This window comes from Cricetulus griseus, chromosome 3 (assembly GCF_003668045.3).
Source record: "Cricetulus griseus strain 17A/GY chromosome 3, alternate assembly CriGri-PICRH-1.0, whole genome shotgun sequence".
Classification (NCBI taxonomy): Eukaryota; Metazoa; Chordata; class Mammalia; order Rodentia; family Cricetidae; genus Cricetulus; species Cricetulus griseus.
Window position 1 is genome coordinate 100,635,916 of NC_048596.1, and position 24,300 is coordinate 100,660,215.

At 44.4% G+C, this 24,300-nt stretch overlaps 1 protein-coding gene across 4 annotated transcripts in view; it reads left to right on the forward strand.

Annotated features, from left to right (window-relative positions):
- The window catches only part of Uvrag (UV radiation resistance associated), a 253,318-nt gene that overhangs the window by 222,998 nt on the left and 6,020 nt on the right, over nucleotides 1–24,300 (forward strand). For all 4 annotated transcript variants that reach the window (XM_027407741.2, XM_035442366.1, XM_027407740.1 and 1 more), the window contains one exon: nucleotides 3,193–3,284. In XM_027407741.2, coding sequence (XP_027263542.1) covers nucleotides 3,193–3,284 — 92 coding nt within the window. The remainder of the gene's footprint in view (nucleotides 1–3,192; nucleotides 3,285–24,300) is intronic.

Genomic DNA, 24,300 nt, shown 5'->3' on the forward strand with positions numbered 1-24,300 from the left:
TACTTGCCTGGGCCGAACACCGGTTTTGGCCACACTGTATGCTTTGAGGCAAGAAACATCCCCCTTTTTTTTTATAAGAAAAATGAAACTCCAGTAAGTGAGCTGACTCACCGTACTTCAGAAAATACATCGCTTCAGGGAGAAATGGGCTTGTATTTAATAGATGGATGTAGTATGTTTAATCAGATGGAGATAAGGTTTAATCATAGTTCAAGAGAGTGTGTATTGATTGGTACATTTAAAAATTCAGCAAACCGAAGAATAAGGCAGCTTATTGATTTCAAACAAGCAACAAGAAAGGAACAGTCCACACATGGGTCAACGCTGAGCAGTCTTTATGGAGGCATAATAAGTTCAGTCTTGAATACTGATTTAAGAAAAAGTGGGGTGCTGAAATCGGGTGTGCTGTAATCAAACATATGGGAGGTGGAAGCAGGAAATCTGAGGGTTAAGGACAAGCCTCAGCTACATAGCAAGTTTCAAGCCAACCTAGGATACATGACACCTTGTTTCCAAAAAATAAAAATAAAAAATACTGAATAAATTGCAGACAGTGAGAGGAAAGCATGCATGAGCAGATAGAGTCAAATTCCCAAATTTAATAAAAGTGGGTAAGATTGTGGGAAAGAGAAGTGGTACATGGCACTGGATCCCCATCTTCTGCAGAAGGGACATGGTAGAAGGTGGGTGGCAGGAAATGTTAGTAGAGTGTTTAGAAAGATGAAGGGGAGGAAGAAGCAGCTCTTGAAGAGCAGGCATTGTTATTCTTTCATTATAAACCTGTGGTACTTTAGATTTCTTAGGTAAAACCTGTGGTTTATTGTTAAACACTGATTTATATAGAAACATATGATAGGAACTTTTTGTTTCTTGAGACAGGGTCTCATGTACCCCAGACTGACCCTAAGCTCTGTATATAGCCCAAGATGACCCTCAACTTCTAGTCCTCCCATTTCAACCTCCTGAGTGCTGGGATCACAGTCCTCTGCCTCCTTGCCCAGTGTATGTGGTGCCGGGAATCAAACCCAAGGTTTTATGTGTGCAAAGAGAGCACTCACCCATCTGCACCGCATGCCTACCCCACAATACCAACATTTCTTCTTTAGTTCTCTCTACAGGAATCTGAAGGCTGTGGTGGGAAGAACACAGAAGTGTTATCAAGAGGCTCCAGTCTGAGCAACTGCAAGACCACAGGCTATCATGAGCCTCCATCTCTTCATTTAGAGGCTGGAAAGCCAGTCCAGTGTTCTCCCTGAGCTACAGTCCTGAGATTCCATGCTAGCACACACAGTAGTGCATTATATCAAACAGTTAAGGCCTCAGTAGAGGCTTACTTTTTCTCACTCTCTCTTTTTTGATTGAAATCAGACTTAAGAGAAAAATTCTCACTGTAGTCTCTGAAAACAACTCAACACCCACCTTCCATTGTGAAGCCTGATCAGGCAGTTGACTTTGTGCTGGCCCAGAGACACAGTTTCCTGCTATTCCACATGGATTTTTTTTTAATATTTAATATTTTTCAGTATGATTCACAGGTGAAATTTTCATGCCATGTGTAAACAATTTCACTTTTTATTGAAACAATGAATTCAGGAATGTCATATTGGGATATCAGCTATTTTGCTTTTATCAATGTATGGAAAAAATGCTTTTATATTAATATAAGGAATGATGTCATTTAATATGGAGTAGATCTTATAATTCAAGGCTAGCAAATCTCAGGAGGTGATTCGGGTCACCAAGCTAGGTTTGAAAGGGAAAGAATATTTTCCTGTGGCCTCTCAAGTGCTGTTACCAATTTTCTCGTCAGTCGTCAGAGGGGATGGAATAGAATGGCTTGTGAAAAGCAGTCCCAGACTAGTTTTGTCTGCACTGATGAACCTGTGGCCCTGAGGAAGTTGCCATTGGCTTAAATAATAGCCAAGGCAACCGTCTAGTTCTAACACAGTTTGTTTCTGCCTACTTACTCCGATGTATGTATTCATTCAGAACATTCTAGAAGCTCACTTGAGTTTTGGGAGTCTTCTTTCTCATCTCAGTTCCAGAGAGTAAACTCTTTGTGAAGGGTCACTCAGAAAAATCAACTTAATACCGGATACTTGTGTATTAAATTAATCTTTTTGGTAACAGAGTTTTACTTAACTCTTAAATTTGCTTTACTTTACTTTCTTTATTTTTGTGTTGCTAAGGATAAAACCTCAAGAGGCCCCTTTATATTCACACACAAAACTCGGTGTGAAGGCGGGGGAATAAGGAGTTCACCAGACCCAAGATAAATGATAAATAGGTGTTTTATTGGGGAACGACTTACACAGATAAAAGTAAATAACCGCCACAGCCTTCCTGCTCCAGAAGATGCGGTCACTGCCCTTCCAATGCTCTATGCGACCCAAGAGAGCACCCTCTATTTTAAAGCAGTCATGTCCATCTGTCCCCACCTGTAAACTACGCCCAAATGGTGTGACCTCTGCTACAAGTTCACTGGCAAGGCAAGATGCCACTACAATGGTGAATATTGTAGCGAAATCTAGAGCATAGACCCTGTCAAAACTGACATAAATAAATGTAATTTAAATGTTTTGAGGGCTGGAGAGATGGCTCAGTGCTGAGGAGTATCAAGTGCTCTTGTAGAGACCAGCATTTGATTCTCACCACCCACCCATAACTCCAGCTTCAGAGGGCCCAAAGGCCTCTCCCAGCTTTCTTGTGCAGACACTTGTGCATACAAACACACAGAGAAACAAGTAAAGGGCGTGGAGACATGGTGGCTCATAATCTCCTGTAACTCCAGTTCCAAATGATCCTACACTGTCTTCTGGCCTCTGTGGGCCCTAGGCCACCTGTAGTGCACATGCATTCATACATGCAGGCAATACAGTCATAAAATAGAAATAAATGAATCTTTTTCTAATTTAAATAAAACTACTGCTGTGAGGTATTTCCATGGTGTTAGGAAAACTTACAAAGGTCCAAGAATGAAAAAGACTAGATCAAGACTTCATGGTTGACCACCTGGTTTTCAAGTTGAAGGTGTAAGGTAATGGTACGTGTGAAGAGCCATTAAATTCTGTCCCTTTGGTACAGTTGGTATGGCCGTCACACACTTAAATGTTTACTCGTTCAGGGGTTCATCTTCCTGAACATTGCCTAGAATCTGCCAAAACATCTTAAAATTCCGTTCTCTTGTTGCAGCTGAGATACCAGCATGGCCTTGGGACTCCAGACTTGAGGCAAACCCTTCCTAACCTGAAAAACTTCATGGAGCACGGACTCATGGTCAGGTGGTAAGTATCTTTATGCCCAACACCCATGTCTGGGATATGGGTGAGGCGCCTGGAAAGCTTGCCAGGCATCTACCTGGCTCTGTGCCCGCCTGCTGGCTTTCTTCTTTGGTGAGACATCTGAAGAAAAGAATAGGCAGCGTCTCAGCTTGTCACTAAACTCCACTCAGGCTAAGGCAGCTGAGCACCCTCTGGGAGAGAGGCAACTCAGGGGAGTCAGCTGGGAAGAATGGGGCCTTCAAATGAGTATCAGGATCAGCAGCTAGAATTAGAATCCGAGCTCGAGGATGCTACTAAAATGTCCCTTTTGTCACCATGTGCTGTCCCATGAAGGCAGGCTGTCGCTTAAAGTCACTCATGTGACTTGAGTAAATGGAAACTATGGGCTCATGCTGTTTAGGGATCCTGAAGTTTGTGTCCTGGAGCAGTGGGTGATAGCTCACCAAATCCTGTGAGACGGACTCAGACCCTGAGGCAGTGGTGGCTGGCACTGGCTGTTCTCTTAGAAGAAGCTCTCCAAATCCTGTGAGAGGGACTCAGGCCCTGAGGCGGTGATGGCTGGCACTGGCTGCTCTCTTGGAAGAAGCTCTGGCTTCTGAGCCCAGATGTTCTTGTATAATGTGTGGATTTAAAGTCTGGCCTCTCTGAAGCTTGATTTCCTTGTCGTTAATCCTTGCCCGCTCATCTCACCAGTTTTCTGTGAGGATGAAATAAGATGTCTAAGATGGAAAAAGTACAGTACTGGCTTCATTTCCTCCTGTGCCATGAAGATGGGCCTTGAGGATAATGAGAACATAGCGTCTCTGGCTGATCTCTGGCCTTGGTCCTTGTCCCATGTGTCCCTCAGAATGACAGGTTTCAGATTCTCTCTTTACAAAGAAGCCATCTTATGCAAGTACTTAGCTGTCGAAAGAACTCTACTCAGAATATCAAAATAGATCAAAGCTTGATATTGGCCTCAGTGCCCAAATGAGGGACAGAATCAAGGTTTAATGCAAAATAATAACAGTACCCGTGATGACAAAAGTGGCTGCAGATGTTTGTGTGCCCTGTCTCTGTAACTGAGCCAGCCTCTCTCAGGAAGGTTGTGTAATGCTCCATCCCACCCTCATGGCATATAAACCAGGTGATGCCTAACACAAGGGTTGGCCACCTGAGAGAGCAGTGAAAGAGACAGCCACAGCCCTACCTGAGTCTTCGCCAGAAGAGTCAACACCATCCTAAGCACAGACCAAATGAACCTGTATCACTTACTGCGGGAACTGTTCCCTGCTGATGGATAGCACCACCTCCCCTGGGTACCCAGCCGTCTGTTTCCACACTGCCTGTTCTGCCTCACTGTTTTACTTCTCTCCAGAGGCTCATACCTCCTTCTTAATTATTATAAGATGTAATTGCTGTGTGTCTGGTTGTGGCTTGAGGATGCACAATAAATGGCATCCTGCTTGTCCCTTGACATTTGGAACCATTTGAGAGAAAGGATACAAGAGACAGACTAATGCAATCAAAATGTCAGTTTTATTACTGATAAAGCCTCTTGGAAAAAGTGGCTTTAGATCTGTAATAAAAAGGGTTTGCAGAGACATCATTCAAAATTAAACTTACCCTGAGCATTAGATCTGAAGAGCTGTGGCTCTGCAGAGGAGGTCAGCCCTTAGCACACTGCAGAGCCAGCCGACTCCCCGGCAGGACCAGGGAATGCTGAGCCAAGATTACGCAGATCCTGCCCCTAAATCACCCACAGAAAAGCTCTCTAGTGAGAGAGTGGGAGTGAGGGGCAGAGAGCCCGGTGCAGCCCGGTGTAAGCAAATGGGAAGAGGTAGATGCGTTCAGCCTATGACGAAGCTCCCGCTGGCATGGGTCTGTAAAACGCCAGGCCTAACTCAGAATCTTGACTGAGAATTTTGTTTGAGTTGTTTGGTTGCTTGATGATATTGAGCCGTATTACTTGTAAAGATGCTATCTCATGCTGGGCATGAAGGTGCATGCCTGTCACCCCAGCTCCTGAGAGATGGAAGCAGGTCAGGGACTCAAGGTCATCCTCGGTGAGTTTGAGGCCACCCTGAATAAAATGAAACCCTAACTTTTATAAAAGGAAATATTTTGTTACTTTCTTGCCGTCTCTCTGTCCTTCTTAAAAACAAAACAAAACAAACAAACAAACCAGAGTATCCCAAGTAGCTCTGGGGGCCTATAACCACCTCTCTCAAATGGGTGATTCCCAAGTGTGGTGACACATGCCAGTAATCTCTGCACTGGGGAGTAAAAGTAGAGAACCTTAAGTTCAAGGTCTTCCTCAGCCAAATGGTGAGGCCAGTCTTGTCTATCTACATGAGACCTTGTCTCAATTAAAAAAAAAAAAAAAGAGGAAAGGAAAAGAAAACAAAACAAAACAAAAAAACTCCTTGTCTGAATGTGGTTGTTACATGGCCAGACCTGATGAGGTTGTAACAACCTCACAGAATAAAATGACACCTTTTCTTTCATTCCCTCTTCTTTTCTTTGGAGAACAGTTTATGTGGGGTAGGGCTCATCCATGTCTTAAGAGTCTGATAGAAATAAGCAAAAACCCAATGGGTTTTGTTAATTGAGGAGTACGCGTTTGACATCTCTAATGATTACCAGACTGTGTTCTGCCATGTTTGTGTTCAGTTCCTCGTTAAACTCACTCTGATCTATCTGTTCTATCAATGTGCCAATGTCCCTTGTATCCAGCTAAGTGCCTGTGAAGCTCTGTGCCAAACCCAAAAGTCACCATCCTGTGTGTGTTACCTGTTCAGCATGTTCAAAGCCTCTGACATTGCTCTCAACTCCTGCCTTCCTGGGAGGAGTGCAGTTCTTTCTCTCCTGCCTGTGTCCTCTGTCTACTCAGCAGCTATTCTAGCTCCTCTGCCTGATCATGAAGTACCAGAGCTCCCAATCTTAGGGTCTCACACTCTCCTCCCTTTCTTATATTCACACCCATCCCGACCATAAAAAAAAAAAAAAAAAAAAAAAAAAAAAAAAAAAAAATTCACTACCAGGTGTGGTGGTACATACCTTAAATCTCAGCACTCAGAAGGCAGAGGCTAGAAGATGGGGAGTTCAGGGTCTTCCCAAGCTACATGGTTAGTCAGAGGCCAGCCTGGGCTAGGGGAGACCTGCCTTTAAAAAAAATAGTGAGATACATGAGACCATGTGTGGAAAAACACATCCACCTGCCTCTGCCTCCCCAGTGCTAGGATTAAAATCAGAAATAAAGAGCTAAAAGAAATCTTTATCATAAGACACAAATCACAGTCCCAGCACAGAGGAAGCAGATCTCTGAGTTTAGAGCTGAGCTAGCCTGGTCTACAGAGAAACCCCATCTCAAAGAGGGGCGGGAAGAGAGAGAGAGAGAGAGAGAGAGAGAGAGAGAGAGAGAGAGAGAGAGAGAGAGAGAGAGAGAGAAGCAAATTCCTGCAATTGGGGATATCTGCAGACCATCTACCCAAACTACATATGTAGTTTGGCTTCCCTTCCCCATTTGCAACATTTTTCAGTGACTCTAAATTCTAAGGCACACAGAATTAAATGACTGTGAGTACTGTTGACCCATGAACCTATAGCAATAAAAGAGAATGGAAGACTCCTGGCACTGGCATAGCAAGCCTTTTAATCCCTAAACGTAACATTTACATAGTGCCCCTCTGTACCAGCCATGCCTGTACATTAACACAAATGTATGATAATGGCTACTTTCTGGTTTGCTAATGAAAAATGGGCCACTATTTTCAAGGCACAGTACTGGGAAAGTGAATGCTTCCTAGTGGTTCCAAGTCAAGACCACAGCAGGAGGCCAGGCTCCGCAAACCTAAACAAAGCCAGAACAAGCTGGTTCAGCCTCAGGAAATCCAAGAATTTCCCAGCAGAGCCTCTGTAGACTGGGGGCTCTCCTAGCTCATGCTCCTTAGGCCAAAAGCCAAACCAACTAACCCCTTGGGGAGTCACTTAATGTCTCAGCTCCTAGGGGAGACTTAACATCTTTTAGGAAAGGAAACACTTGTGCAGTGGTTACCACTGGCAGATAGGTCCCATGGAGGCACACTGCTGTCTGTCCTGTTGATGAGGGTTCCAAGCTGGCGGAGGATCAATTGGTTCATTGAATTCCTCAGAGAAGCGGCCAAGTTATATGACAGCCTGTTTTGTTTAATTTTGTAAAGAAAGGGCAATGATAAAGGCTCTTTTAATGAAGTGATTTTTTTTTCCTTGTATATCACAGAATTCTTAACTAATACTGTTAAGTGTTAGTGTTTAGGACTACCTGACCAGTCCTAAAGTGAGCCCATTTATCTTTGCACAAACAGTTGCATGGGCATGGTTCTCACTAGATTTTGACAGTTCTTCCTCAAGTGATCGTGTTTTCCCATCCTAGCATCGGGAACCCCACTGAAACTGCCAGGTGGTACCAGTTTGGGCGGCAGAATTGCAGCTTAGAGACTGTACTCCCAAATACTTTGGTTAAAGTCACCAATGCCATCTATGCATCCCTTTCTCCTTTTCTTTTTCTACCAACTCCAAAGTGGGCCAAGACTCAAGTTGATGGACACTTTCAGAGCTGCCTCAAGGGCTGAGACTGGTCAGGAAGGGATGTGCTTACAAGCTGATGCTGACTGCCCTGTGACTATGTACCCAGCCCAGAGCTGGAGGGTGGTGTCTGCAGACAGGGCCTTGCATATGTGCCTCCCTGACCCCCACCCCCCACCCATCTCAACTGACATAACACACACATCTGCCCACAGTGATTCACTTTAACCAGCTCCTGCCACCCAGGACAGCCCGCCCCCTGCCCTGTCCAGATGCTCTGTCAGACCAAGCCCTACTTCATGCAGTCACCACCAGTCACAGGGACAAGGGTGTATCCCCTCAGTAACTCAGAGTCACCTCTACTATCAAATCTTATCCACAGGGCTTGTGAGCAGTGTGGCACTAGTGACTGCATTATCTTACCTGTTGGTCCCAGCCTGGGGCAAAGCAGTGAATGGTAACCTGCATCTGCCCTCTTCGTGGGATGTACACCTACAGGAGCGTTCTTGCCGCTTAGAGTCTAATCAAGGTGGTAAAATTGGAACAGAAAATAAATAATCAAAAATAGAATATAAAATGCTCCAAGAAAGGAAGTAAGTTACCTGACCTGGCAGGAACTCCTATACTGCCTGATCTGAGGACTATGAACCTTCCTTGGGGAGCTGGCATTGACGTAGGCCTAGAACACAGACAGGACTTGGGTGTGGGAGTCTTGGTATAAGTCACTGTGATGCAATTCAATGGAAAGAGTGTGGACTGTTGCAGTACTAATACCTCTGACATCAGTCTCTGAACAATACTAAGGGTAATAGGATGGAGCTGATGCTGCTGCCATTAGGATTTAAACACAGGACACCTAGCATGCCACTTGACCTAATGCATAAGCGGGTCATATTTTATGGCCTCTAATTTTAAAAATTATTCATTCTTTGTTACAGGTGTTTTGTTTTGTCTTTGGTTTTTCGAGACAGGGTTTCCCTGTGTTGCTTTGAAGGCTGTCCTGGAACTCGCTCTGTAGACCAGTCTGGCCTCGAACTCACAGAGATCCGCCTGCTTCTGCCTCCCGAGCGCTAGGATTAAAGGCGTGTGCCACCAATGCCCTGCTAAGTCTGGTTTATCTTACAAATAGGTGTGCATGTGTTTTTTGTGTGTTATTTATATAATGGCTTACTCTCTTGAACACTAATGGTATAAAAATATTCACTATTTCCCTCTCCCATTCCCCTGGCCCTTTCAAGGTCTTACTGCAGACTATAGAGAAGTGCCTAGCAATCTATTTGCTACACACACTTGTGGTTTCAGTCTTCCTCCTGGATTTTAAAAATCCTTTTACTTGAAAATCTTTCTGTGTGTATTTATACTTGCAACAACCCTGAGAGAGAATGGGGGCAAGAATAAGATCACAGTTTCACAACCCAGAAAACTGAAACTTGGAAGCATCAAGTGACTTGCCAGAGTCACATGACAGTTACTGAAGACATTGACAATAGTTCTTGTCACACACCATGATGCCCCATGCTTGTTGATGTCTGCTCTGTGCTTTCCCTACCCTCTTCAGCCCTCTGATACTGTGTCACCATTGTCTTGACACTCATTAGCTTCCCAAGGGCACATCCCCCAAAGTCAAATCCAGGGTCCTCTAGAAATATACATAGCAAAGCAGGTAGTGTTATAGTGGAAGCTTACCCAGGTACCTCATAAAGCTTTGCCAAAACTGAGAATTGTAACACTGAAAAGGTAAGTGTTTAGTCCCTGTTCTGTAATTAGGAAGCAGGAGGAGGGCTCAGGGTGCCGAAGGATGCTGAGTATCCTGAAGCTCACATGTACCCACCTGTAGTCCTTGTCCTGTGAATGCTATGGTTCTTCTTTTATTTTACTTTTTGAGGGTAAGACTTGACAAAAACATGATCTCAGAGCCATCTGTCCTGCTTTATTCAAGGAAATTTTTACTCTAAATTTAATTTTCCCTGATCATAAATCATAAATTCTCTATCATCTTCATGCAAGACAATGTGATGCAACAGAGTATCGGCTTGAGCATCAGAAAATGTGGATGTCAGTTTCTGCTCTATCACTTAAATTTCATAAATAGTTTTAAAGAATGAGTTATTTTAAATGACATTAACAGAACCATCCCTGCTTCCCCAGCATAGATGTGTAGAACCAATGTAATATGTCTGCCAAAGGGGTTATAAACTAAAAAGGACTATATGAAATCATAAGTTGGGCTAGAGAGATAGCTCAGCAGTTAAGAGCACTTTGCTTCTCTTCCAAAGGATCGAACTTTAGTTCCCAACACCCACACTGGGTAGCTCACAACTGCCTGCTAACTCCAGCTCCAGGGGCCCTGACTCCCTCTTTTGGCTGTAGGTACTACACTTACATACACATAAATAAAATTAAATCTTAAAAAAGAATGAAGCGGCCAGGTGGTGGTGGTGGTGGCACACCTTTAATCCTTGCACCTGGGCGGCAGAGGCGGGCAGATCTCTGTGAGTTCAAGACCACCCTGGTCTACAGAGTGATTCCCAGGACAGTCAGGGCTACACAGAGAAACCCTGGGGGTGGGAGGATCACAACAGCGGAGAAGTACTTTTCATGCATTTGACAATTTATCAAGTGTCTTCTGTGCATCTTGTACTGTTCAAGAGATGAAGGGCAATTTAAAAACAAAATTTATGCTGCCTGGGACTAGTTCACATTGGTTAGCTTTGAGTCCAAAGTAACTAAGACAAATTAGATGTTTTGAGGGGCGTGCCCTGCAGAACATTCACACTCAGCCTTTACTCTCTGTGGTTGTGACTCAGACCTCTCCCCTTCACTGATTCTCTCCACACCCTTGCTGCCCTGCTCCCCATCCTCCCTGCTCCCCATCCTCCCTGCTCCCCATCCTCCATGTTCTTCATCCTTCCTGCTCTCCATCCTCCCTGCTCCCCATCCTCCCTGCTCCTCATCCTCCCTGCTCCCCATCCTCCCTGCTCCTCATCCTCCCTGCTCTTCATCCTCCCTGCTCCCCATCCTCCCTGCTCCTCATCCTCCCTGCTCCCCATCCTCCCTGCTCCCCATCCTCCCTGCTCCTCATCCACTCTGCTCTTCATCTACTCTTCTTTTCCTTTTTTTCCCCCAGGAGAGACAGTCTGGTCTCGAACTTGCAGCAGCCCTCCTGCCTTTGCCTCCCACGTGCTGCTATCTTGCTTTCTTTTGCAAACAGAGAAAATCCAGCTCAACTGCTTTAAATAGAAGTAGTAGGGAAACGATTGTTACTTAAGAACTCTGGCCCTTGGGTGTGTTGTGTGTTTGTTTGTTGTTTGACACAAGGTCTGGTGTAGCCCAAGCTGGCCTTAAGCTCTTGATCTCCTTCCTCACCCCACAAGTGCTGAGATGACAGGTTTATACTACCAAGCTGACTTTAGCTTTGGCACATTTAGGAAAAGATGTTTTGGTAAAGTTATAATGAATGTCTGCAGTAAACAATCAATGCACTTTAAAATTACCTCCATGCAATAGTAGTAAGAACGTTTAAAGGTTTCACATTTACAAATACATCTCCCCTTATCCTTTCCCTTAGTCATGCTTATACCAAATTCAGAACTGGACTCTGGCAGGTGACCTCCAAGGGGCTTACAAAACACAGCTAGCTGATGATAGTCTTTAAATTTAGATCAAATGACATTGTCTTTGAAGTCTCAAGAGTGCTACTTAAGTATCATGTGGGCTTGCTTTTGAAAGTGTGGCTCTCAGCCTGGCATCCTAATACAAAATGCGAGGCCTAGTTGAAAGTAAGTGAAAAAGAAAGTTTTACTGGAGTTATTTACTCTTCAGATAGCTCTTTCAGAAGGAGCCATCTCTCTCCCTCTAGACGGGAACACACAAGGCATATGGGCATCTGTGGAACTTTAAAAGACCTTGGGGGGACAGACTCCTTCCATAACTCATTCCAGAGTTTAAACACCCTCACTTCAGGAAATTCTTCCCTATATTTAACTTACAGCCCCCCTCCTGCGGTTAACACCCATTTCCGCTTTCTTCTGTCTTCGGTCAGGATGGAGAACAGCTGTGCAGCATCCTTTGTGTTCAGACTTTTCTCCCGTGACAGAGTTCTTTGCTCGCTCACTGGGGCTGCTTTCTCCTCCACCAGCCACCAGTGCGCTGATCCGAATGAAGATATTTGCTCCTAATGTTTCTAATTTCTGTTTATTCCTCTTGATTATACAGTATTGTCTACTCAATAAAATTTAGAGGATATGAAAGGTAGCCAGGAAATGCAGAGATGAAAACCCTGTCCTGGCGGCCAGTCTTCTAGGCCCCTGTGTCTGGGCTTAGTCACTAGATAGCATGAGCAACAAATGCTAGCAGCCGTTTTCTGGCAGCCACATTTTAACAGGGAAAAAGGAAGCAGGTAAGTTAATTTTTACTAATTTAGTTGATTTAGTGCAAATAAAATGCAAATTATCTTGCTAAAATAATACAACATATACTCGTTAAAATTATTTTTTAAGATTTATTTATTTTTGTGTATGTGTGTCTGAACATACGTATGTGCACCACATGTCCAGGTTCCTGCAGAGGCCAGAAGAGGGCATCAGATCCCCAGAACTGGAGTTAACAGGCAGTTCTAAACCACCAGTAACCAAATGCAGTCCTCTGCAAGAGCAACAAGTGTTCCGAACCACTGAGCCATCACTCCAGCCCCTTGAAAAGTTTAAAAATGAGATATTTTACCTTTCTTTTTTTATAAGAAGCCTTGTAAATCTAGCATGTCTTAGACTTGCTGTACCAAATCAGCCCAGGTATATTTGAAGTCCCAGGTACAAGTTACTGTATATACTGTGAGCTCTTTACAGTGATAAATTGCAAAGTGGAAGGTTGGAGTTCAAGAAACAGAGTGCTAGGTCCCTCACATATGGTTTTGGTTTATAAGGCCTGGCTTCACAGCTGGGATGCACACTGATTGCATGTTACCCTTCCCTTTCTTTCTAGCCCCCTGCACTCATATACATACACACACACAAACACGCATGCACACGTGAATATATTCATTTTCTTATTCTCATGTTTTCTTCCTTCCCTCCTTTCCCTGATGAACATCCTTTAAGGTGCCCATTAGATTTAGCCTCCTCTACCAAAGCTCCCAGCCGACTCCCTTCTTATGGTAATATGCATAGCACATACTGTGGTGTTGTGGATATTTTATTCTCTGCAGGAAACTTGGTAACAATAAGAACCTTCTCTGTGCATCTCGTTATCCAGAGACTCAGGCTGACAAGCAGCAAATGCAGGTTCCGAGATGTCTGCTGGAAATGTGTGTTGAAACACAAGTGCAAAACTGGATAACAGCAAAACCTGCAGTCAGAATGTGTTCAAGAGATCGTTTAGACAGGCATGGTCATAGAAGCTTCCAAGAAAGAAATGGCACTTGCGTTAGGTTTTAAGGAGAGGTTTACTTAAGAGGATGGGGAGAGAATTCATGAAAAAGCCGTTTTAAAGGTTTCTGTTTTTCGGGAGGCTTTCTCTAACTCGTGCTAACAAGGACTGGCAGGAAGCCGTCTCCAGAGCTCATAATTATGGTAAAAGTCAAGAAGGCTTAGTGATAAGCTCTTTGCTGACCCAACCCCAAAATGACCACTGATCATTAATCCTTGAGTTTAAGCTCGGCTTAGAATACAATTCCAAGACTGTCAACTCTGTGGTTTCATTCTCTATGCTGCTTGTCCAGTGACTCTCCAGTTAGTGAGACCTCGATGGCTGTTAGAATCCCAGATGCTGTTACTGGGCCAGGAACTTTTCCATCATTCTCCTAATACCCCTGAAATCCAGGAGCATTATACTCTCCCAACTTAAATGGGGAAGTTGAAGGGCTGAGGGGCGAACTCACTTAAAGATGACACAGCCATCAGAGATGTGAACAAGCAGGTGTAGAGTCTAGCATTAACCCTCACCCAGCACAGCCTCTCACTGTGTTCAGAATACAGTGTGCTCCACACAGGATCATCCGTCAATCTGCCGTCTGCTGTTACTGCCTGCCGTTTCTACTCGTCCTGTAGACTGCACCCCTGCTGGTATCTGTAGGCTCTCCCTCTTCACTTTTATCATAAAACCCAGAGTTGGGCTGGGCCTGTAGCTCAGTGGTAGAGCATGTGCCTTCCACACACGATGGATGCCCTGGGTTTGATCCCAGGTACACCCAAAACAAAAAGATGAATAACCAGAGTTCTGCTCCTAAAGGCAAAGACTTAGGCCCTCTTTTGTCTCCCCTTGTTCATGTGCACATCTGCTGCCAGACTTATTCCAGTTGCATCTGTCTTCAGCAAGCGTGCAGCCTGCAGTCTCTCAGCAGGCACCCTGGGCCTTTCCTGCTTTCCAACTGCAGCTGCAGAGTACATTTTCCCAAATCAGTCACTGTGTGTGTGTGTGTGTGTGTGTGTGTGTGTGTGTGTGTGTGAGAGAGAGAGAGAGAGAGAGAGAGAGAGAGAGAGAGAGAGAGAGAGATCGATCTTGCCTAAAACACATTGTGCTGGTCAGCTGTTACTGTAACAAAAAATGTGAGAAAAATCAGCTTATATAAAAAGAAAAGGTCTGGGCTGAAGGGCTGGCTCAAAGGTTAAGAGCACTTGCTGTTCTTCCAGATGACCTACCTAGGTTCGATTCCCAGTACGCATACTTACAGATGGTGGCTCACAACCATCTGTAACTCCAGCCCAAGGAAATCTGGTGCTCTCTTCTGGCCTCTGAGGGCACAAGGCACACATGGTGCCCAGGCATACATGTACATACAAAAGTACTCACTCACTCACACACACACACACACACACACACACAGGCCTGGTCTGTGACTAGACCTTGGCCTTTTTAGGGGTCATTTTTCTGTCACAAACTCTTAGCCTGTGTGGTACATGGTACATGTCTGAGGTAGTTGGTTTACATTTATGTCTTGGGTTCTGTGGTGCTTGTCTGGCCCTCCCATGAGCTAACTGTAAGCCCCATAGAGCAGGAAGTGTGGCTTTTCCCATTGCTGTAGAGTCCAAGCCCCGTGCTTTGCCTGTGTGCAATAGATGCTCAGTGCACCTCTTTAGTAGTGTAGTGAACCCCAAAGGACAGAATCCTAGAGTCTGCTGTGGAGCAGTGGTTAACTGGGGAACAACTGTAACTCAGAGGATTCTGCCCAAGGCCGCAGTTCCTCTAACCTGGTGGCAGAGCTATCTGATCTGGTTTTCCTTTAAAGTAACATGCAGCTGAGCCCCGTGGTTAAGTTTGTGTCAGAGTTTATTAGTAACTTGATGGTAGCTCGGTGTTAGAATATCTTTCAAAGACTTCATTTCACAGTTTCTGTCATTGGCCTCGGGAGTCTCATGCTTCCTTTAGCTCCTTTCCAAGGCTGGTTTTAAATTCTGAGAGCATTTTCGAGCCAGGGCTTTAATTTCCCTGTCGGCTCCTTCTGTGACTAGTTCTGTGAGATTGTTGTTCCCCTGGCTTCCCTGGCAAATGGTTGGGGGTTTTCCCCTCCTGTTTTCATCATAAACAGCTTACTATTCCCAGGTCTCCAGTGCTATCCAGACTCTGTACAGGGTCCCCAGCTGTCATACCTGGACCTCTTTCCATGTTCTCTTGCAGGATGTTACTTACACTCCACATAAATGACATCAAGATGGACTGTGTCTATTCCTACAGACCATTTTATAGCCCCCCTAATGTCCACTGCCTGACTGAAATTTCAGTATATTATTCATTTGTCATGATTTCCTAATGTGAAAGTTGATGGGTGATAGAGCTGGTTTGACCTGTCCCAGGACCTCCCCATGGCCCCATAGACAATCTATGCATTCCCCATCCCAGGAGTTCAACTTTGAGGTGGAGCTTGGGCAGGAGGCTCATCAGCCATCATCGCTGACCTGTACTGGGGCCACTCCCTTACTGTGGGTCATAATAACCAGCCCTCCCATCACATCTGGGAACTGATCGCCTCCACTGCTCATTTTGTCCTTTGCCTGTGGGACTCTGTCTTCTCCAGGTTCATCTTGCCATCACCACTTAGTCAAAACCATCTAAAGGCTCCTTGTTCAGCTCTACCTTTTTAAACTGTTTGCTTGTTTTAGTCAGACTTTGGCAGGAACCCTTCCAGAGAGAGCCCAGGGGAAAGGTGGCCACTGGCACACATTTTAGCCTGTGCTTTGGGCCCAAGATTGTTTCTATTTTTATTTTGTTTGGAGTTTTTGTTAACATCAGGGCAAAGATTAAGCACTTACTTATCTGGTAATGGTGAGAGGCCCTTAGATCCCTCGCCTGTGGCCAGGAGACCCTGCTTAATACTGTTAACCCCGCTCTCTCCTGGGAGATAAGATCTAGCTGTTAAATTTGGCTTCCACAGAGAAGGCCCTGGCTTCCACTTGATCAGAGAGATGGAAAGGAGAAAGATAAATCCCACCCTTGGCTAAATTTTGAAAAGAGAATAGTAGTCTAATTTATGGAGTTTGTTTTGTTTTGTTTTAAACTAACTTTATGTCATAATTTCTTAGCTGCCAAAAGACGTAATCCTGCCTCAGCGTCGCCTTGGCAACCTGCTTTTGGCGCCGAGCACAGCCCTGTCATTGCTCTGCATTATTTTAGCAGTAATCTTTAAGAAGGTGAGAAACGATTATTGCTTTTTAGCACACTTGACATGATATTGGCGCCGAGCAGTGCCTGGAGCTTCAAACAGCCTGATGGCCGAACACCAACCTAAACACACTAGGTAGAGCCATGAGGTCAGGGCTGCAAGGGGGAGAAAGAAGATCAAATATTATCTAAAAGTTCTCTCTCTCTCTCTCTCTCTCTCTCTCTCTCTCTCTCTCCCTCTCTCCCTCTCTCCCTCCCTCCCTCCCTCCCTCCCTCCCTTCCTCCCTCCCTCTCTCTCTCCCTATTCCTCTGAGTTGTCGCTGTAGATTTTGGCTGGGATCCTGACAATCAGGATTTAGTGTTTTGACCAGCTGTGATCTGATAATGTTCCTCAGAGGAAGCATTTGCAGAGAGGGGAAAACTTACCTGAGGCCGAGAGCTGTAGTCCCCCCACTACTCCATAGCAAGAGGCCCCCCACCCCCACCAAGAGGCCCCCCCACCCCCATCCCTGCTGTAGACAGATAAAACATTCCTTGATGGATCCAAAAGAGAATCAGAGGAATTATTTTAAAATAAAGCCTGCCCGGCTTCATGAACTCTCTTGATGTGGTAACTTGTCATGGTTTTCTTCGTTCCATTTTCTCCCTCCCTCTGCGTTTTATACGGAGTTCGAAGTAGAATTGGCTTCTGCATGTAATTGGTGTGAGAATGCCCCACAGCATATGGAACTGTAGGAAGAAAAGACATGGGGATGCTGCCCTCTCACTGGCCTAAACATGCTCCCCTGATTCTCACCTCTTCCTCAGGGGGAATAGAGCAAATGTAGGTAGTGGTAGCAGCAGAGATTTTAAAGTCCTATGAGCCAAGACAGAGAAAGGAGCCAATACGTACAGGCTCTGGTAAACCTCAGATTTCTTCCCAGGGGCCTGTGTCCTTGCTCAAGTTCCTAACCTCCATGCTGCAACATTCCTGTGTAAATGGGGGGCTGTTTGTTTTGTAACATTGTATAGATATGTTATATTATGTAAGGCTGCTAACGGGGTGCTTACCACTTAGTACTTCACAGATGTTAGCTTTATGAGTTACGTTTTCAGAGTCACTATACAGCCCTAGCCTGGGACCCACTGATAACAGCCCAGGCTGGCCTCCAGCTCACGGACAGTCCTGTCTTTTTAAGACTGAAGTGCGTGCCCAAGGATGTCAGGAGAGAGCTTTGGACCTCCTAGAGCTATAGTAGGAAATGTGAGCCTCCCGCTCAGAACTGAACTCTCCAGGCCTCTGGGAGAGCAGCAAGTACCTTTATCCACTGAGTTTTCCAGCCCCTGGTGGTGGTGTTTTGAGGCATGTATCCCAGGCAGGCCTTGAATTAGTAGGTATGCAGCTGAGGATGACCTTAAACTCCTAATCCCCCTGCCTCTACCTTCGAAGTGCTGGGATTACATGCCTTTGCCATCCTAGCCAGTTATGTACTGCCATAACCATTTTACCGAAGGGCCAAGTTGAAAAATATCACAGTATTGCAAGTAGAAGATGTCAAGAATCATTTCCTGGGCTATCACTTCCTACTAGGGGTGTTTCTGTCCTCACCACTTCTCTTCAGTCAGAAACAGGGTGAGGAGGAGAAGATGGTGAGACCAGGACAGTAGAGTGGTGCTCAGCTCTGCTGTTTTACAGGTTGGTGTCACTGCAAGGAGTCCATGTACAAACTGTTAAATACCTGGTCAGTCTTCTTGATTTAGGTCAGGGAAATAGAGGTTTCCATATATATATATATATATATATATATATATATATATATCCATGAGCTAAATATGTAGAGAAAAACTATGTTTCAGGGACAATTGGAATGTAGACCTCAAAGGTTTCTGGAAAGTTCTTGTGGTCCCTAAGCAGTTGGCAGATCATCTGAAAAGGGCATTTTAAGCATTTCTGCTATATTCAAAGCTTTCCCTACCTCATCCTTCAAGAGGGAAGAGACTGCGCATTCACAGCAGGCAAATTTTGCTCATTCATTCCGGACTCTTTTTCACACTCTCTTACCCTTGCCTCAGTGCCTTGTGTTGTTGGTTTTTGTTTTGTTTTCCCGAGACAGTCAGTCTCAAATTTGCTTTGTAGCCTGATCCTTCTGCCTCCACCTCCCAAGAGCTGGATGACAGGCACACACCAACACCCCCAGCTTTGCCAAGGATTTTAAGTATGTTACTTTATTTAGTCTTAAGCAAGGTCGGATGATCTATTATGCAAAGGAAAAAACTGCCCCGGTCATGTAACTAATAAATGGAGAGTTGTAACTCTAAATAAAGGGACAATCAAGCCAAGCTGGGAGTGGAGTGGAGGCCTTTGAGCATCTCTTCTCCAGAGGACAGTCTTTGGGTAGAGCTGTGGAGATCAGGGAAGGTGAATGGAGTAGATGAGGACTCCCAGAATGAGAAAGACATGAACCACCTTCATTTAGAGTGCTGGTGGAATCCAAACCTAAACCAGACTGTCCTCTTTGACCTTTAGACTCCAAGCCACTTGGCCTCTTCCCATGCTGATGCTTGACCTTTGAAGTCCTTTCTGTCTAACAGCAAGTGTTTGCTGTTAGGTCATTTAGCTGCCACTGATATGGTTGGATTATTTACCAATCTCTGCCCCTGCCCCCCACCTCTACTAAACAATGTCCATTAAATCTGTAATTAGGATAGCTTTGAACTGTTGTGGGGTTTTTGTTTTGTTTTGTTTTAATTAAATTCTTTATAATTGTAGCTCTAAACCCCAGATACAGTGTTTCCAGTTTGGACACACCCAAGCTAGAAGACTTATTTTTTTCAGGGCATGTGACTAAGGAGAGGCAGTGGACTCCATCAGCTTGCCTGAGTTGTAGGCTCTGCACCCCAGTAAGTTTAGGGCTCAGAATGCAGGGGCTGGATGTCAGAAAAAGCTACATGTTTCCTGCTACAACCCCTGCCAGTGGTCAGGGAAGTGTTGTTTCCTTCCCTCCTTCCCCTCTACCTCTCTGCCTCCCTCCTTTCCTTCCATTGGCAACACTGCTTTGCCCCGTGTTAAGCCCATGTTAAGCTTGAACGTTCCCATCACTGAGCTGTATCCTCAAGCCCCTTGGTTTTGTGTGTGTGTGTTTTTTTTTTTTTTTGTGTGTGTGTGTGTGTGTGTGTGTGAGAGAGAGAGAGAGAGAGAGAGAGAGAGAGAGAGAGAGAGAGAGAGAGAGAGCACATTGTCAATAGCATTTAAAAATTGGTCATAATTAGTAAATCTGAGTTTCAAACTCTTCAATCAGATTAAATTATCATAAAGCAATGCTATAATCAGACAAAAAGAACTGTAAATAAAATCTTAAAACCTGTGCACCATTATTTTTAGTAGATTATTGGCCTTTTTGATCGCTATCATTTTTACTTGTATTTATTTACTAGGCAAGTTTGCTAAGTTGATTTTCATCTACCCCTCCCTGCAACACTGTGGATCCCAGGATCAAACTCAGGTCACTGGTCTAAGAAATCAACAACTGTTTGTTTTATAACAGTAAAAGTTTAGAAACATCCTAAAAATGAGGGAATAATTAAATAAATTACAGCATTCCATTCATTAAAGCAGCCTTTTAAAATGATATTTACCCAAAGGTTTTAATAACATATGACAGCAGGATAGAGTTATTTATATACCACAAAACTGTGGGCTTTTTTAATTAAACATAAAATTGAAGTCTGGAAGGAAAACATCCAAAATCAATAATAGTTACTTGATGGGTAATAGCTTATGATAGGGTTTTGTTGTATGTAGTTTATATTTATGTTTTTTTCCTACAAGTATAAATTACTGCATGCATAGTTAATATATAATTTTAATGTCATTTAATAGCTTAGCTATTCAGCACTCAACTATCTTAAAAATCTGTAATATTGCTAAGATTCTACATGTAGAAACACCCATTCCAAGTAGCTAAAATTAATTTTGCAAAGTTCACATATAAAACATCATGTCTGAGACTTGCAGTAATTCAATACCCAGAGCTCACAGAACAAAATGTAATGTACCCACCATGCACATACTCATACACACTGCACACAGTCCATAGGGGTCAGCTGAGAAGAGCAGGGAAACTAGTCAGCCTGAGTCCTGTAGCCCACACCCTGTGCCAATGGCCCGGAAACCCTGCAGGGCCCTTCACTCAGTCAGTGCTTAGCAATACAGTTCATGTTGGTAGCCCAGGCAGCAAGAAATGCCTTTCTTTGGTTTTTTAAAATGACATGAAATAAAATCTTTTAAAGTTTTTTCATCTCACATAGCTCAAACCTAAGAGGGAAAAGACAAAAGTCCCTACGTATGTTGCTGAGCCTCTGAAGCTGGCCTTGCACTGCAACCCTCTTGCCTCGGCCTTCCTAGTGCTAAGACTACAGATGTGTTTCATCACATCTGGCTTCATTTTCTCACCGTTTATAGGAGAGCGTGGATTTTGATAATTTTCCCATTTATATCAGATACTCTCATTTCCTGAGCTCCTATAAATAAATATCTGAGTGACCCAGAAAAGAATGTCACAAAGAGATGCCACAGAATGCCACTAAGGCTGCCCCATGAAGCCTGAGAATCTGTAGAGAGATGGGGGTAAACAGCCGGGCTTTGAGACAGACTACTGGGAAGGCCTCAGAAGTAGCGTTCAGCCTGTGTTGTACCTGCCTCGGGATGCAGAAATCCCGGTTGGTAGAATCTGGAACATACTAGTCAGCATGGGCTGTGGGGTCAGACTGAGTCTAGGGCAGGTGTGGTCATTCACCCCAAACGACCCCTCACCAGCCGACCGTGCTCCCATGGCAGAAGCGTGAGGACCGGGGTGCTAAGAAAGTAAGAGATGGACATTCAGGAAAATGATTTCTCCCTTCCCAGTGTAGCGGGTAGGAGGAAAAATCACATCTTTTCTGTTGTGCAAAAGTCAAGGAGAGCTGTTAGGAAGGTGCGTTGTGTCTTTTATTCCTTGCCTCCTTTGTCAGCAGGGTAGAGCAGGAAATGAGGGGGCAATGGTGCCAGAGTCACACAGGGCTATCAGGGCCCTCGCCCTTCACAGTCAAGAGGCATGAAGTGCCTGGCCTCTGGTTACACTCAGTGACCTCTCCCACAGCTCCCTGCCCTCCTGGCCTTGTCCATTCTGAGGCAACAGGCTGAGGGCTGCTGGGGCTGTTTTATGTACTTACCTGGTCAGCCTGCAAGGTCATTCAGAGAGTAAAACACGGTTGGCCAAAATGGATAGCTCAGCCAATCACAGTGGGTTTGACAGCATAGTTAGTACCTGAAAACCTACACAGAGGCTAGCAGATTTTGCTCTGTTTTGTTCTTTTTTTTTTTTTCTTTGCAGATTTTTTTTATTTGAATTAGAAACAAGATTGTTTTACATAACAATCCCAGTTCCCACTCCTTCCCCTCTTCCCTTACCACCCACCCCTTCCACTAAAACCCTACCTATCACATATCCTTTCTGCTCCCCCTGGATGGTGAGGCCTTCCTGGGGGGGGGGCGGTCATCAGTGTCTATCGTATCCATTGGGATAGGTCCTAGGCCCACCCCCATGTGTCTTGGCTCAGGGATTATTCCTCTATGTGGAATGGGCTCCCAAAGTCCACACCTATACTAGGGATAAGTACTGAACTTCTACAGAAGGTCCCGTATTTCCGAGGTTTCCTCACTGAAATCCATGTTCCTGGGGTCTGGATCAGTCCCATGCTGGTATCCCAGGAAGAGCTCCCCTATGTTCAGGTCAGCTGTTTCTGTGGGTTTCACCAGCCTGGTCTGGACCCCTTTACTCTTCACTCCCCCTTCTCTGCATCTAGATTCCAGTTCAGTTCAGTGATTAGTTGTGGGTGTCTGCTTCTACTTCCATCAGCTGCTGGGTGAAGGCTATCGGGTGGCATATAAGTCAGTCATCAATCTCATTATCAGGGGAGGGCATATAAGGTAGCCTCTTCTGTTGCTTTGATTGTTAGTTGGTGTCATCTTTGTAGATCTTCAGACATTTCCCTAGTGCCTGATTTCTCTGTAAACCTAAAATGTCTCCCTCTATTATGGTATCTCCATTCTTGTTATCTTCTATTCTTCCCCTGACTCAACCTTTCTGCTCTCTCATGTCCGCCGCACCCCTCCTCTTCTCCCCTTCTCATTCTCCTATCTCCCTCCCCCCTCTTCCCGTGCTCCCAATTTGCTCAGGAGACCTTGACCCTTTCCCCTTTTCTAGGGGACCATGTATGTGTCTCTCTTAGGGTCCTCCTTGTTTACTAGCTTCTCTGGCAGTGTGGATTTTAGGCTGGTAATCCTTTATTCTATGTCTAAAATCCGCATAAGAGTGAGTACATACCATGTTTGTCTTTTTGTGATTGGGTTACCTCGCTCAGAATGGTTTCTTCGAGTTCCATCCATTTTCCTGCAAATTTCAAGATTCCATTGTTTTTTTTTTTTTTTTTTCTGCTGAGTAGTACTCCATTGTGTAAATGTACCACATTTTCTCTATCCATTCTTCAGTTGAGGGGCATCTAGGATGCTTCCAGTTTCTGGCTATTACAAATAGTGCTGCTATGAACATCGTTGAACAGATGTCCTTATTGTATGAATGTGCTTCTTTTGGGTATATACCTAAGAGTGGAATTGCTGGATCTTGTGGTAGACTCATTCCCATTTTCTTGAGGAGTCGCCATACTGATTTCCAAAGTGGCTGTACAAGTTGGCACTCCCACCAGCAGTAGAGGAGTGTTCCTCTTTCTCCACATCCTCCCCAGCATAAACTGTCATTGGTGTTTTTGATTTTGGCCATTCTGACAGGAGTAAGATGGTATCTCAGTTGTTTTGATTTGCATTTCCCTGATGGCTAAGTATGTTGAACACTTTTCTTATGTGCCTTTCAGCCATTTTAGATTCCTCTATTGAGAATTGTCTATTTAGTTCTGTACCCTACTTTTTAATTGGATTGTTTGGTGTTTTAGAGACTAGCTTCTTGAGTTCTTTGTATATTTTGGAAAGCAGCCCTCTGTCAGATGTGGGGTTGGTGAATATCTTTTCCCAGTCTGTGGGCTGCCATTTTGTCTTGCTGACTGTGTCCTTTGCCTTACAGAAGCTTCTCAGTTTCAGGAAGTCCCATTTATCAATTGTTGATCTCGGTGTCTGTGCTACTGGTGTTATGTTCAGGAAGCATTCTCCTGTACCAATTAATTCAAGAGTATTTCCCACTTTGTCTTCTATTAGGTTCAGTGTGGCTGGGTTTATGTTGAGGTCTTTGATCCATTTTGACTTAAGTTTTGTGCAGGGCGAAAGGCTTGGGTCTATCTGTAGTCTTTTACATGTCCGCATCCAGTTTCACCAGCACCATTTGTTGAAGATGTTCTCTTTGTTCCAGCGTATAAATTTGGATTGTTTGTCAAAAATCAGGTGTTCGTAGGTGTGTGGGTAATGTCAGGGTTTTCAACTCTATTCCGTTGGTCTACCTGTTTGTTTTTGTGCCAATACCAAGCTGTTTTCAGGACTGTAGCTCTGTAATAGAGCTTGAAGTCAGGCATGGTGATGCCTCCAGAAGTTCCTTTATTGTCCAGGGTTGTTTTGGCTATCCTGGGTCTTTTGTTTCTCCATATAAAGTTGAGAATTGTTCTTTCATGATCTGTGAAGAATTGTGTTGGGATTTTGATGGAGATTGCATTGAATCTGTGGATTGCTTTTGGCAAGATTGCCATTTTTACTATGTTGATCCTACCTATCCAAGAGCATGGGAGATCTTTCTATTTTCTGGTATCTTCTTTAATTTCTTTCTTTAGAGAGTCAAAATTCTTACAGTACAGGTCTTTCACTTTTTTGGTTAGTGTTACCCCAAGGTATTTTATGTTGTTTGTGGCAATTGTAAAAGGTGAT